Source organism: Chrysochloris asiatica, unplaced genomic scaffold (assembly GCF_000296735.1).
Source record: "Chrysochloris asiatica unplaced genomic scaffold, ChrAsi1.0 scaffold00012, whole genome shotgun sequence".
NCBI lineage: Eukaryota > Metazoa > Chordata > Mammalia > Afrosoricida > Chrysochloridae > Chrysochloris > Chrysochloris asiatica.
This window is the reverse complement of record NW_006408530.1, coordinates 31,457,805-31,472,781: the sequence shown is the minus strand read 5'-3', so window position 1 is coordinate 31,472,781 and position 14,977 is coordinate 31,457,805. Positions and strand designations below refer to the sequence as shown.

The window sequence follows — 14,977 nt, the reverse complement described above, 5'->3', positions numbered from 1 at the left end:
TCATACTTTGGACATATTGTCAGGAGACATATAAGCTTCGTCTCTCATACTTTGGACATATTGTCAAGAGAGAACAGTCGCTGGAGAACGATGTCAGAGAAAGAGAGGAAGACCCCCAATGAGGTGCATCAGCCAGGTGAAATCATTGATGGCGTCAAGTGTGGCAGCGGTGGTGGGGTTGGCCCAGGATCGGACATTGTTTTATTCTGCTTTGCATGGGGTCGCTATGAGTTGGCTCCAACTCGATGGCACCTGACAACAACAACATGGTGTTAGTGGTGTGCTGTGGAGTCGGTTCCAACTCAATGACTCTGCGTAGGGATTACAAGGCTGTAAATCTTATGGGAGCAGAAAGCCTCATTTTTCTCCAGTGGAACAGCTAGTAGCTTAGAACTTTTGAACTAGAGATTAGCAGCCCTACTTGTAACCACTGTGCTACCAGAGCTCCTTGTATAGATATATAGTTTTAGTGTATTCACCACTATTTAATTACAGACAAGTTGGTGTTTTGGTTTGTTTCTGTTTAGCTGAAAAGTCCATCAAACTGTTGCATGTAATTCACATTAGAACTTCATTTTTAATTCATGGACTTCTTAACAGTTAGAAATCAGAAATGTATTTTGGTATTATTAGTAGTTTCTAGTGTAGCGCTGTGGGTTAATGCCCTGAACTGCATGGTCTGTGGTTCAGGCTCACCAACTGCTTCTTAGAAACCCTACACAGAGTCACTGATTCGGAACCAACTCATAGCGATGCTGTACAGGGTTTCCGAGGCTGTAAAATTTTGTGGGAGCAGAAAGCCTCATCTTTCTCTCTCATAACAGCTGGTAGTTTTGAACTGCCGACCTTGCGGTTCGCCGCCCGATTCGTAACCACTCTGCTACTAGAACTCCTTAAATGCTCTTAAATTTTTGCTTCTGTTTTTAACAATTTCGTGCCATGTTGGTGTTTAGAGCAAAGAATTTGTAAGTTACTGATTTATATATTGTTTGGAAACATATGTATACTTTTAAATCAATATCAGATATATCAGACCAAAACCCAGAAAAACTAAAGATAGCTAGGAGACAGTTACTTAGGATGTACTCCCACTGGCTCTTCTCAGGGGCTTCTCTTATTAGTGTCTATACTTCTAGATGTTTTTAGCGAAATAAATTTCTTAAGTGTGTTTGATACTAAGACAATATGTCTCAGTTCATTTTTCTCTTTTTTTAAATACAGACTAACCAAAAAACTTGAAGAAAGGAGGGAAGAGAAAAGGAAAGAGGAAGAGCAGGTAAAATTGATGCACTTATAGCATTATTTTACCCACCTATTCAATGAAGAGTAGGCCTGCTTTGTCTCCAAAAATTAAACTTCACTGTTACAGTATTGTGAAGGGAGCTTTCTGACTCTGTCTTCATATTATGTACATTTTATGTTCTTTTTAAAAAGTGCTAGGAATACATTGGATTGTCTTCTATTGCTTACAGCAGGTCTTTTCCACTAATTATAAAGGGGCTTAAGCTAAAATTAATTTGATTTGTGGCAGAGATCACATTTTATGCTCACCCCCCTTTTTTTTTAAATTCGAAGTAAAACTCTTTTCTTGTGAAAAAGAAATGTATAGGTGCTTTGCTGAAATATTTCCTGTTTTGTTGTATTCTAATGCATCATTCATTTTTCTTACCATGTATATCTAGACTATCTAGACTATATCTTTGTTTTGGAGTTCTAATATAGAGAGGGTATCTTTAAGCCCAAAAATGACTACCTTGGGGATAACATATTCATCTTAGAAATCAAAGACCTGTAATTCTCTTACTGTCAACATACACTGGCCACATCTTAACACTACCACTGACAAAGACTTCAAAACTGGCAGACTTATGTCCTTTAACTATCCTGTTATTAAACTCCAAGAGACCATTACATTTTAAGACGTTTCATTCCTTTAGATGTACCATGTATCTAACTTGCCCTGCATTTAAAATAGTATCTGGGGCAGACTATCAAATTATGTTTCTAACTCCTAAAACTTATTTTCTCTTTTTTTCAGAGAGAAATTAAGAAGGAAATTGAGAGGAGAAAAACCGGAAAAGAAATGTTAGATTATAAAAGAAAGCAAGAAGAAGAATTAACAAAAAGAATGTTAGAGGAAAGAAACAGAGAAAAAGCAGAAGATAGGGCAGCACGAGAGCGTATAAAACAGCAGATTGCATTGGTGAGTATTAGTTTTAGTGCTTGACTCCAGGGCATTTGTAAAATTATTTCTCCATGCATATTGGCTTTGGTCTATTACAAGACAGTATATGCAAAAATAGTATGTACTGGTATGGTGCTGTAGGATCAACACTGGACTGCAAATCACAAGACCGGCAATTCAAACCCACCAGCTGCTCCTTGGAAACCCTGTACAGGGTCACTGTGAGACTCGACAGCATTTAACGACAACAACAATAACTCAAAGAATACCAGTTTCACTTTCCTTGTTTTCTTATATAATGAACTTTGTCAAATAAGTCAAAAGGCAGTTTTCAGAGATTCTTTGGAAAACAGGCTATGTATTGATTACCTAATAATCTTTAATCTCAGGCAATCTCAAACCCTTTGGGGACAAAGGGTTTAGGCACTTTATAGACGTTTAGGATGGTTTTATGGACTCCTGGTGTGGTGCTGTAGGATTAGCACTGGTCTACAAGTTTAATGCTTTTGGCAGTTCCCCACCAACTGCTCCTCAGAAACCTTATACAGAGTCACTATGAGTCAGAACCAATTCAATGGCATTTAACAACAGCAGCAAAGGATGGTTTTTCAATAATTGTTTTTGGAATTAAACAGTGTGGTACATATGAAAACCATGCCAACTTTAATGTTGTTGTTAAGTACCATGAGTCAGTTCTGACGTAACAACAACCCAGTCCAATACAGGGCTACCAAGGAGCCGCTAGTGAATTTGACCTGCCGACCCTGTGCATTATTTTACAGCAAAACTCAGACAAGTAAAATACAGCACCACACCAGGATTCCTGCCTACTTTAATGGTGTTTGCTTATTTGACTAATGTTTATTGAGCATCTTATGTGCCAACCATTGTAGAAATACACTAGTGAGCAAAATCAAGTCCTTGTTTATTCTATAATAACTTCATGTTCTTGGCAGTTGATAAAAAATTACCAGAACAAACTTTACAAGTTCTTGTATGATTTCAGAAATTTCATGTATGTTTGTGTTTCTTATTAACTTGGATTTGGGAATGTGTGAATAAATCATTATGTCAGTGAAAGATAATTGGTGTCTAATGATTGTTTTAAAGGACCGTGCAGAGAGAGCTGCTCGTTTTGCAAAGACAAAGGAAGAAGTTGAAGCTGCCAAAGCAGCTGCTTTGCAGGCCAAACAGACAGAAATGGAAGTCAAGAGGGAATCTTATAGAAGAGAAAGAAGGTACTTTATTTCATGAGGAAACATCTTTGTGTTCACGTGGGCTCAAGAGCACAGTGATTGTAGGCTGGTTTTTAACATTAATGCTGAAATAAAGAATACCTAAATAATTAAAAAGAAATCATTGTTCATAGATCAGAAGACATATTGTTAAGATGGGAATAGTCTGTAAACTCTGATATTAGATTCAATTCAATGTATAATCAGAATCTCAGTTAGCAATGTATAATCAAAATCTCAGTTAATCCGATTTCTAAAATTCCCAGGAAATGTAAGGGAATCAAAATAGCAAAAACAATTTTGAAAGTGAATAACTAAGTTGGAGGACTCCCTTTTTACGGTTTGAAAACGTACTATAAAGCAACATTAATCTAAGACTGTGCAATTGGCATAAGCATAGCCATACTATAGATCAATGGAATAAAACTAATGTACAGAAATAAACCCTTATAAATATGATCAATTGATTTTTGACAGGACCACCAAAAATTCAGTGGAGAAAGAATAGTCTTTACAACAGTGGTGCTCAGACAAGTAAAATAATGAATTTGGACCCAATATGCCATATCAAAGGAGCTTTATTTTAGTAGCATAATGTAATGGTTATGAGTTGGGTTGCTAACCTCAAGATCAGCAGTTTGAAACTACCAACATTCCTTAGGAGAAAGATGAGGTTTTCTGCTCCTGTAAATATGTACAGCCTCAGAACCCCTATGCATGGTGGCTGTGAGTCGGAACTGACGCCACAGCACATAACCACCACCACCAGACGCGATATGGAGTCCTTGTGTGGCGCTGCAGGATAATGCATCGGACCACAAAGTCTGTTTGAACTGCAAGGTTAGTGGTTCAAACCCACCAGCTGCTCCTTGGAAACCCTATACAGAGTTGCTATGGGTGAGAACCAACTCAACAGCACTTAACAATAACAGTATGCCATATTAAAAATTAACTCAAAATGTGTCAAAGACTTAAATATAGGAGTAAAATATAAAGTTCATAGAAGAAAAGGAAAAAATCTTTGTGTTTTTTTGTCTAGACAGTGGTGTCTTAGGTATCGTTTGAAAAGCACAAATAACAAAATAACAAAATTAATTGCAGTTCTTCAAAATTTTAAACTTTTGCATTTCAAAGGACACCATCAAAAAAGTAAAAATACAACATACAGAATGGAAGAAAGCATTTCCAAATCATATATCTAGAATATATAACTCATATAATTCAGCTGTAAAAAGACAACCCAGTTTAAATATAGACAGATGCTTTGAAGTTGTCAGTGATTTCATTCTGCTTTGATCAACAATCAAAACTCATGGAAACAGCAGCTAAGAAATCAAATGACATACTGCATTAGGCTAATCTGCACAAGTCCTCTTTAAAGTGTTTGTTTAAAGAGCAAAGGTGTCAGTTTGAGGATAAAGGTGTGCCTTTCCAAGTCATGGTATTTTCAGAAGCCTCATATTCATATGAAAGTTGGACAGTGAATATGGAAGACTGTAGAAGAATTGATGTATTTGCTATATGATGTTGGAGACGAATATTGAAAAATACCATGGACTGCCAGATGAACAAACAAATCTGTGTTGAAAGAAGTACAGTTAGAATGTTCCTTTGAAGGAGGTATGGTGAGACTTAGTTTCTCGTACTTAGGACATGTTATCACAAGGGACAAATAAATCCCTGGAGAACGACATCGTGCTTGATAAAGTGCAGAATCAGTGAAAAAGAGGAAGACCTCCAATGAGATGGATTGACTTAGTGGCAGCAACAATGGACTCATGTGTAACAAAAATTGTGGGGATGGTGCAAGATCGGTCAGTGTTTCATTCTGTTTTGCGTAGGGTATACTATGACTATGAGTCAGAGCTGACTTAATGGCACCCAACAAAAACAAGGACTGTGAATAGACATTTCTCCATAGAAGATATACAAATGTCTAACAAGCACACAAGAAGATGCTTAACATCATTAGTCATTAGAGAAATACATATTAAAACCACTTCCTACTCACTGTGATAAATAAAATTAAAACCATAGTAAGTGCTAGAGAGGAGGTGGAGAAATGAGAAACCTTTTACTTTGGCTGGTAGGAGTATAAAATGGCCCTGCCACTTTGAAAAGTAACTTGACAGTTCCTCAAAATGTTCAACAGTGTTACCATATGACACAATAATTCCACTCTTAGGTACAATCCAAGAGAATTGAAAACACATTTGCACAAAAGCAGGTTCATACATGTTCATGGAAGCAGAATTTACATAATTGCCGGTAAATGGTAACGATCCAAATGTCTGCTGATGAATGGATAAACTGAACATTTGACAATAAAAGAAAAAAATCCACAAGCCTATCCTCTTGGTATACAAGGTTGATAGGGACAGGCATTTTAGACATTAGCTACCTAAAATGGGGGAGGGAGTGCTATAAAGTCATGAAGTAGCTGGCTTACAAGTTTTCAAGAGGGAGTTTAGTTTCAGAGTGTGCAGGGGAAGGTAGAACCACCACTGAATAGTTTACATCTTGTCTAGATGGGTCTGGTGAAAGGAGATGGGGATAGGATTCTTTTGATTCAATAGTGAGGAATTGTTATCCTGACTAATTGTGACTGTCACAACTGTAAACTTAGAAGTTTTATAACAAAAGGGAGGACTAATTAATCTTACAGTCTAGGAACATAGGACCCTAGGACCATTAAGGGAGAAGAGCACAAGTGGAATGTGGGATCCTAACCAGAAAAGCACAACACCAGAGATGGAGGCAGAGATGAGGACATGGAGAGAGAGAGCAGCTGAGGAATCTAGACTCATGGAAAGAGAAAAAGACTGTGTGCTAGCGGCCAGGAGGCAGGCTTGCAGAATGTGCCCTGTGGTTGTTTAAATGATTATATATTCCTGAGTGTTTTTGTGTACTGAAAAAACCCAGAGGGAATAAAAACAAATACTGCGAAATGATGCACGGAGGGGATTGTAATTATTGCAATGAGAGAAAATACAATAGGATTAGTGCAAAACCGATGTGATCATTCAATTCACAATAAAAGCTTTAAAAAAGAGAGAAAGTGATCCATGCTTGAATGTCCATTAGAAACATTGAGTGAAAGCCCAGCTGCCAAAAACCACATATTGTACGGTTCATTTATAAAAAGTTCAAAATAGATAAAATGCTTAGAGATTCAAAGTAGATTAGTTGTTGCAAATGGCTTTGTGGAAGGGATCATTGTTGATGTGTATTTAAAAGATCTGGCATAGAAACAAAAACCTTTTTATTGCATACTTCTTCCATTTTAATCTTATTCTTTGAGAATACATGAAATGCAAATCTTGACTTTACTTTCTTTTTTCATAGTACTGTTGCTAGAATTCAATTCCGTCTTCCTGATGGTTCTTCCTTTACAAATCAGTTCCCTTCTGATGCTCCTTTAGAGGAAGCAAGACAGTTTGCTGCACAGGTAAATTTATGTCTTGAGTTAAAATAAAGATACATATATAGGTTATTAGGGCATATAAGTGGAAAATTTCAAAACAGAAATTAAAGAATGTAAATAAATCATAACTTATCCCCTTGAAGGAAGCACAAGACACCAAAGGTATTGTAATGTTTCCATCATGTACAAGGGAGCTTCAGAATATTTGTGGGAAGATGGAATGAAAAGGTCTTGGAATTTTCCCACAATTTTATTGTTGCCCCTTTGCATTAATGTCAGATGGTGACAGCATTTCTGCTTGTTAGGCTTATTTAGTCTGCTGCCATACTTATGGCTCCCGAGAGAAGGATGCCTGAAAGCTATCAACGTTTCTGCACTAATGAGCTGAGATGGGCAGTGTAAAGACTTACTTTAAGACCTCTGTAGCCTTTAAATTTTATTTTTTTGTCTTGGGTCCCCATCTGGGACCTCACAGGTAAGTGAAGAGGGAGCCAGACAGGAGAAAAGAAGTCCTTGGTTGAATCACTTTCGTTAAAACTTTACCTCAGAACAATTACAATTTTGTATTTTGGGCTATCTTTGTTTATGTGAGAGTGAGAACACTGAGGTGTTTATACATGGGGGCTTTAAAAAGTTTGTGGAAGAATGGAAATAAAACGAACTTTTTGAAGGCCCCTTGTGTGTGAGCAGCAGTAAAAATCACAAGAAACTGTCATTCAATATTGTGCTGGTGCTGGTAAAGCCTGCCAGTATACATTGTGGAAGGGATGACTGTTGATGGTTATTTAAAAGATCTGGCATAGAGACACTTCTACTTCCATTTTAATCTTACTCTTTGAGAATACTTGAAATACAAATCTTGACTTTACTTTCTTTTTTCATAGTACTGTTGCTAGAATTCAATTCAGTTCCGTCTAGAATTGGAGTTACATGTGTTTTGTGGACTGTTTATACCTTGAAATAGAAGGCTAAAACGCTGTAGTTTTATATCTGTGAAGAAAATACTGGTCTGTTGTAGATTTTTAACAAAAAGTAACTATAATCCAAATGTTTACTAATATACTTGCCAAAAGGTAGTAAAAAACTCTAATAATTGAACTGCAGACATACTCTAAAGATATACATAGTTGCTCATATTTTATTCAGTTTATTTTCTTTGTTTATTCTATTTCAGGAGTTAGTCTTATTATTTTTATTTGGTGGTCATTTTGAGAAACTTTAAAAAAAATAACTGGATATGGTAACTTTTCAACTACATCTTGAAGCATGTAGTTTGGTTTTTCAGTTTACATTTCTATGAACTTTAAAATTAGGGTAATTTTAATTAAAGCAGTCATTTTAGATTTTGTTGTTAAGTGCCCTTAAGTCGATGCCAACTCATAGCAACTCATAGAGTTTCCAAGAAATGACTGGTAAGTTTGAACCACCCACCTTGCCATCAAGTGCTACAGTGCCACACCAGTACTCCATTTAGATTTATATGAGTTTTATTTTTAAAAGACACCATTGTAAGGTTTTAATTTTTTTTTTTGTTATGTTACAGACAGTCGGCAACACTTATGGTAATTTTTCATTAGCTACCATGTTTCCCAGGAGGGAATTTACCAAAGAAGATTATAAAAAGAAATTACTGGATTTGGAGCTTGCCCCAAGTGCCTCAGTGGTACTGTTGCCAGTATGTATATACATGTATATATATATATATATATGTATGTTTTTTGAGTGCTGTTATTTCTACATTTGAGTATTCATGAAATTATTCCATGCTTTATATATTTGTATTGCTAATATTGTTTGTGAGACATTAGATAGATTAACTTTCAATTTGTTCCATTCCTCACTTATTGACATGCATAGGTTCCAAAGACAGAGTCACTGTGCTGTCTCAGTGCTGGTGTCTTGCCTGTTAACTCACTGCCCATTGTGTGCCCACCTCACATCTTGGAATATTTGTAATGTTGCAGGCTTCTCCCCCGCCCCCCATACTTTCCCCACTATTGTGAAGCCCATGGGGAATGGAGGGGGGGGAGGGGTTTGCTTGCCTCCCACCACCTACCTTGGGTGAGTACCCCACTCATCCTTCTGCCCCAGTCCTGCAGCCCCACGCTACCGCTTTCTTTCCCAGCCTGCTAACTGCCTCCTCCCACAGGCCTCCATGGAACCTTCAGGCATACACTCAGCTTCTTACTGCCTGCTCACAACCTCACACCATTCCACTGTTGCCTTGCACCCTCCTTGGCCAGATGGAGATACTGCAGACTGTGATAAATTAGGGTTTTGTATCAGTTCATCTAGATTTGGATTCTCAGTGGTTTGGCAATTAAAAACAAAGTGATCCTCCATGATGGGATCTAATACAGTGTAATCCTCTTCATGATGAGATCTACTATGAGCAGCCAATAGATTGAAAGGAAGTTTTCCTTGTGGATGTGGCTTGTAACATTTTTTTTTTTACTTTATTAAAATACTGAGTTTATTTCACATGTATATTTTTGTCTCCCCAAGATTTCCATGTGTCTGACCACTGCTACTACTATGTCCTATCATAACATTCCATACTTACTTAGAACCAAGCAAAGGGTGGCATTCCATCTTTAAAAACTAAACAGGCATTTTGGACAACACATTCTAGGCAGAGGAACCTGGACAACATTTATCAGACATGGTAGGGAAACTTCTCACTCAGCGTTACAAAAAAGGACACCAGAATTTCCATTTGAAAGGACGAGCAGACCAGTCTGGAGCTGCTAGAAGAACAGAAGATACTTCTTGAAAGAAAGACCTCCAGGAAAAATACAAAACAATAGAGACAGACAGACTGTTACTATAAGAACAAACAAGTTGCTTGCCCAGGAAACATCAAGGCAAGTGGTCGGATCCCCTCAGTGCAAACCCCCTTCCAAGAATAAGATTCAATGGGAATACACACTCTGTATTCGCTCATCACGGATAAGGGGAAGTGAGGGGAAAGCAGCAATGAAGTGATGAGCTAAATAAGCCCTACAATGTGGAGAGTGAAGCGTGCAGCTGATAAAAAGAGGGCATATGCACAAGAACCCCCACACTTGCAGATAATACCCACTTGACCTGGCTTCAATGACTGGATGATCAGAGCTCAACCAGAAGAAGAAAGAGGAGGAAAAAAAGAGTAATCTGATACAATTTGATGAACTTGACCTACACCTATGGATCCAGTAGCTCAAAAGAGGGAACAGATCCTTACAGCAAGAATCATTCCCACCCCCCCCATACACAGAGTAGACAGGGATGGGTAATTTGGACATTGGCTACCCAAAATGAGAGGGGGAGGGGGGCGGGCTACAAAGGCAAGAAGTGACTGGCTTACAAGCTTTCAAGAGGGAACCTAGAGCCAGGGAGCCTGGAGGAAGGCAGAACCTCCAGTGAGTAGTATCCAATCTGTCTAGGCGGAACTGATGAAAGGAAACGCAGATGGGTCTCTTCTGATAAAATAGTGAATAATTGTTATCAGGACTGATTGTGAGAGTTGGAAATGTAAAGCTAGACATTCTTTAGCAAGGAAGGGAGTGATTAACTTTACCAGTCGAGGAGCGGAGGTCCCTAGGACCATCAATGGAGAAGAGCCAAGAGCGGGACCCTACCCAGAGAAGCAGTGATGCCTGAGATGGAGGCAGAGATGATGACGTGGAGCGATGGAGCAGCTGGGGACTTTAGATACAGAGAAAGAGAGCAACTATGTGCTGAAGACTGGGGGGTGTGGGGTAGTGTAGAGGGCAGGCTTGCAGGGTATACCCTTTGGTTGGTTGATGATGCATGGAGGGGATTTGGAACCATGGCAATGAAACGATGTATGATAGAATGAATGCAAAACTAATGTTCTCCCATGTAAGCTATCATATAATTCACAATAAAACATTAAAAAAAAAAAAAAAGACACCAGATATCAACTGTTACAGAAATGAAATAAGACAGAAAATTTTAACAAGCTGTTTAAAATATTTCCTTAAAGATACTGCCTCCACTGCCAGAGATCTTGAATAGCCTCTTGGTCTGTCGTCTGGAAACAATTCTTCACATAATGGATGAATTTGGCTTCCACCTTGGGAAGGGAACCACCTTTTTCTATACTTGCTTGCATTTTTGCTTTAATATCTTTTACAGAAGATTTTTTCCTGTTTTTTGAAGGATTCTTGATCTTTTGATTTTGGTGTTGATGGTTTTGAGTTTTTTCCATTCTGGTTTGATTTTTGTGCAATTGTTAGCTGGAGTGTCCGGTATAGATTTCTTCACTGGAACTTTTTCTTCAGTTTCATCATCATCATCTTCATCGTCGTCGTCATCATCATCTTCATATGCAGCAAGCTTTACTTTTTTCTCTGGAACCTTGCAGGGGTAGACCGTTTTCCTGAGATACTTAAGAGTTTCATGTCTTCTTCCTCTTCATCATCTGACTCTGCATCTTCCTCTACAGCTACTAAGTGCTGCCCACTAATATGCACAGGCCCTGAGCCACACTTCAACTGTAAGACCACTGGTGGTGTTATTTCAAAGCCCCCAAAGGAGACCATTGGCTGTACAGACATTTTCAAAGTAGCCAGTGTGACTTTAATTGGGCTACCTTCATAATTCATTACCTCTTCTTCAACAATGTGCAATTCATTCTTGGCACCAGCCCCTAAACTGACCGTTCTTAATGATAACTGGTGCTCATTTTCATCATTACTCACCTTAAAGTGATAATCTTTATCGGCTTTTAGTTCACAACTGAAGAGATCGGTTTTGGGGCCTCCGAGGGCTCATGTCCATATCCATCGAATCCTCCAGGGGGTGATGGTGTGCACTTAGGTGATAGAGAAGAAGTGTGGAGAGAGCTGGATTGCTGCTACTGAAAACAGATGGAATCAACACCAGGGGGCTTGAAACATCTTTTAAGAAAGATAAAAGGAGGGAAAAGTAAGCAGAGATAAAAGAACCTACTACCACCAAGACAGAAGAGCCCAAAGTGGAGTGTGTCCTTTGGGCCTGGGTCCCTGCGCTGTGAACTTCCTAGCTCCAGGGAAAGATTGATTCCAAGACTCATGGAGAGCGCTAATGAATCCTGGGCCTACAGATGCTCAAAAGAGACGAGTACTTTCCCCCCAGAGCCAGTTCTCTGAATTAAGATTTCTAACCTCTTAAGCTGTGAGAGAATAACTTTGTTAAAACCATCCACTTGTCGTATTTTTGTTCTAGCACTAGATAACTAAGACACAGATGAACGAGAGAAGGCATCGTGTGGCCAGTCAGCTGCTATCCCTCCTGTGACCTGGTGATCATCAGGGCCTCCAGCATTCATTTGGTGTGGTCTGTGGAGGCGACTGCGGGTCCAGCCACAGCCCCAAATGGGGCCTGGATCATCAGAGGCACTGCCTGAGAACTTTTTCGAAGTTGTAAATGAGAATAGTTGATAGTGAGGTGTAGTTGTATAGAAAATGAGCAATGGGAAAAGAAAATAAGAAATGCAAAGTATATGTGTAATAATCCAAGACTTAATAATGTCTTTTATTTATATGTTGTTGTTATTAAGTGCCATCGAGTTGGTCTGACCCATAGCGACCCTATATAGGGTTCCCAAGAATGCTCATTCATCTTGCTTGATTTCTTTAGAGGAATAATTGTGTTCTTAGATAATTTTAATTCTGATGGTTCTTTTATCTGCTGGCTGACAGTCTTCTAAGGGTATCAGAGAAGGATCAAACTGAGCTTAAACCACTGACCTTGCTGTTCAAACAGACTTTGCAGTCCAGTTCATTAACCACAGCGCCACACCTGTACTCCTTTATATAGGGCTCTACTGTTCACAAAAGTTTCATATTTGTATGTAAACATAAAATTTACCATTTTCATCATTTAAAAAATCATATTGTGGTAAAATGTATATAACAAAGCATTTGCCATTTCAACCATTTTTTCCTACTATTCAGCGACATTGATCATATACATAATATACACCATCATTATTATTTATATCCTGAACTTTTTCATCACCCCAAATAGAAACTTGGCTTCATTAAGCCATAACTTCCCATTTCCCTCTCCTCCACCTGTAGTAACCACTATTCTACTTTTTTGTCTCTATGCTTTTGTCTACTGTAGATATTTCACATAAGTAGGATTATATAATATGTTGTATTTACCTTATTTCACTTAGCAGTTAGGTTTAATGTTCATCCATGTTGTAGTATGTATTAGAACATCATTCCTTTTTATTGTTATTAAGTGCTGTCGAGTCGATTCCAAATTATAGCAACCCTGTGTAGGGTTTCCAGTGAGCAGCTGGTGGGTTTGAACTGCTGACCTTATGATTCTCAGTCCATTGCTGACGCTAGAGCACCACAACATTGTGGGTATAGTCCACATTTTGTTTATCTGTTCATCTGTTGATGACATATAGGTTGTGTTCCACTTTTTGGCAGCAATGAACATTACGAACTGTAAAAAAAAAAAAAATGTATTTCAATTTAACTTAATCTCTGATGAAGAAAACATACTCTGAAAGCGTAAATGACTTTGTTATGAGTCAGAAGCAACTCAGTGACACTTAACAACCACTCCCTTAAGTGTCAACAAATGACATGAGGTCAGGTCTTCTATGTCCTGGTTGGTGTTATTTACTCTAAATTGGAGCATCACACCTAATCAGTTTGCCTTCCAGTAGTCAGGATTTAATTGTAGTCACTAATGTTTGAAACCTTTCTCATTTTTATTAAGCAGCAAGAAAGGTTTTTCTTATCAACACTTAAATTATATTGAAAAAGTTTAATTTTCTTTAAAAATAGTTAATGTCTTTCTCCAGTTGAGAACTATGTAGGTAAAAGATTCATTTAGAACCTTGACTATGATGTGATTTGGGTTGGTATAGTCTGCATCTGGGTGTATTTCTTCATTTCTAGGCAGGAAGACCAACTACATCCATGGTACATTCTTCTAGTGGAGACATTTGGACATTGTTGGGGACAGTACTTTACCCATTCCTTGCCATCTGGAGATTGATTAGCAACTTCCTATTTAGTAACCCTCCTCCTGCACAGACTACTATGAGAGCAACATCATCAGAACCTTTAAACTCTGCATCATCAAGCAACTCAGAAAAAAGGTATCTGTTTGTATTTCTCCCATTTGCAAAAAAATAATTTAGTCATGCCCAGTATGGCAAGGGCTCTGCTGTATTCAAATTAAAAATTCTAATTTAGGTATTTTCTTTCTGTATATGTCTTCCCTCACTTTAGAGATAACGAGAAAGTTTCAGAATATGCGGTTTTATCATCTGGGAAGGAAGCTCACTACCTGAGTTTTCTCAGTTACCTTTCTAAAACCTATTTCATGGAAAACAACTTCACCTCTATTGGTTTTATTATTTCATTTCATTGGATTTCCTTCGTCTCCTGACTCTGTATACATAGTTCTTACTCTCTTACTAGCCATCTTTTGCCTTGCCAGAGATTATATTCCATTAATTGCTCATTCATCTTGCTTGATATCTTTAGAGGAACAATTGTGCTCTTAGATAATTTTAACTCTGGTGGTTTTTTAATCTGCTGGCTGACAGTCTTCTAAGGGTATCAGAGAAGGATCAAACTGAGGAAAATGAGTATCTCTTGAAAATGGTACTTTGGACTAGTCCTATAACTGTGAGGTCCTACTTGTGTTGCTGATGCCAGGAGTTAGAATTTTAATATAGATCATATTGACAATTTAAGCTCATCCCTTTGCTTTTTAATATTATGCATATTTGAAAAAGGTTAACACAGATTGGACATATTTTCCTAGAAGGTGAGATTATATCAACTCTTCTAATAATTAAATGGCAACATTTATTTTATTACACCTTTCTTTGATAAGCATTGTACTATATCTTAACACCAATCTGATAAGTATTAAAAATTCTTGCCTCTGTTTGCCATTGTTTTTGTTGTTGTTAAGTACTGTTGAGTTAGTTCCAACTCATAGCAACCCTGTATAGGGTTTTCAAGGAGCAGCTGGTGGGATTTGAACTGCTGACCTTGTTTGCAGTCCAGTGCTAATCTTACAGCGTCATACCAGGAGTCCCTGTTTACCATTAGTGGGTCCTCAGTCTTGTTTCCCATTGACTCTGTCGATGGTGATTTATATATT

General features: G+C 38.0%; 1 protein-coding gene across 1 annotated transcript in view; it reads left to right on the top strand.

The window, feature by feature from the left end:
* The window catches only part of UBXN4 (UBX domain protein 4), a 60,218-nt gene that overhangs the window by 43,139 nt on the left and 2,102 nt on the right, over positions 1 to 14,977 (top strand). The window contains exons 7-12 of the mRNA XM_006834578.1: positions 1,222 to 1,276; positions 2,039 to 2,203; positions 3,296 to 3,423; positions 6,766 to 6,868; positions 8,388 to 8,519; positions 13,756 to 13,958. Of these exons, the coding sequence (XP_006834641.1) occupies positions 1,222 to 1,276; positions 2,039 to 2,203; positions 3,296 to 3,423; positions 6,766 to 6,868; positions 8,388 to 8,519; positions 13,756 to 13,958 (786 nt within the window). The remainder of the gene's footprint in view (positions 1 to 1,221; positions 1,277 to 2,038; positions 2,204 to 3,295; positions 3,424 to 6,765; positions 6,869 to 8,387; positions 8,520 to 13,755; positions 13,959 to 14,977) is intronic.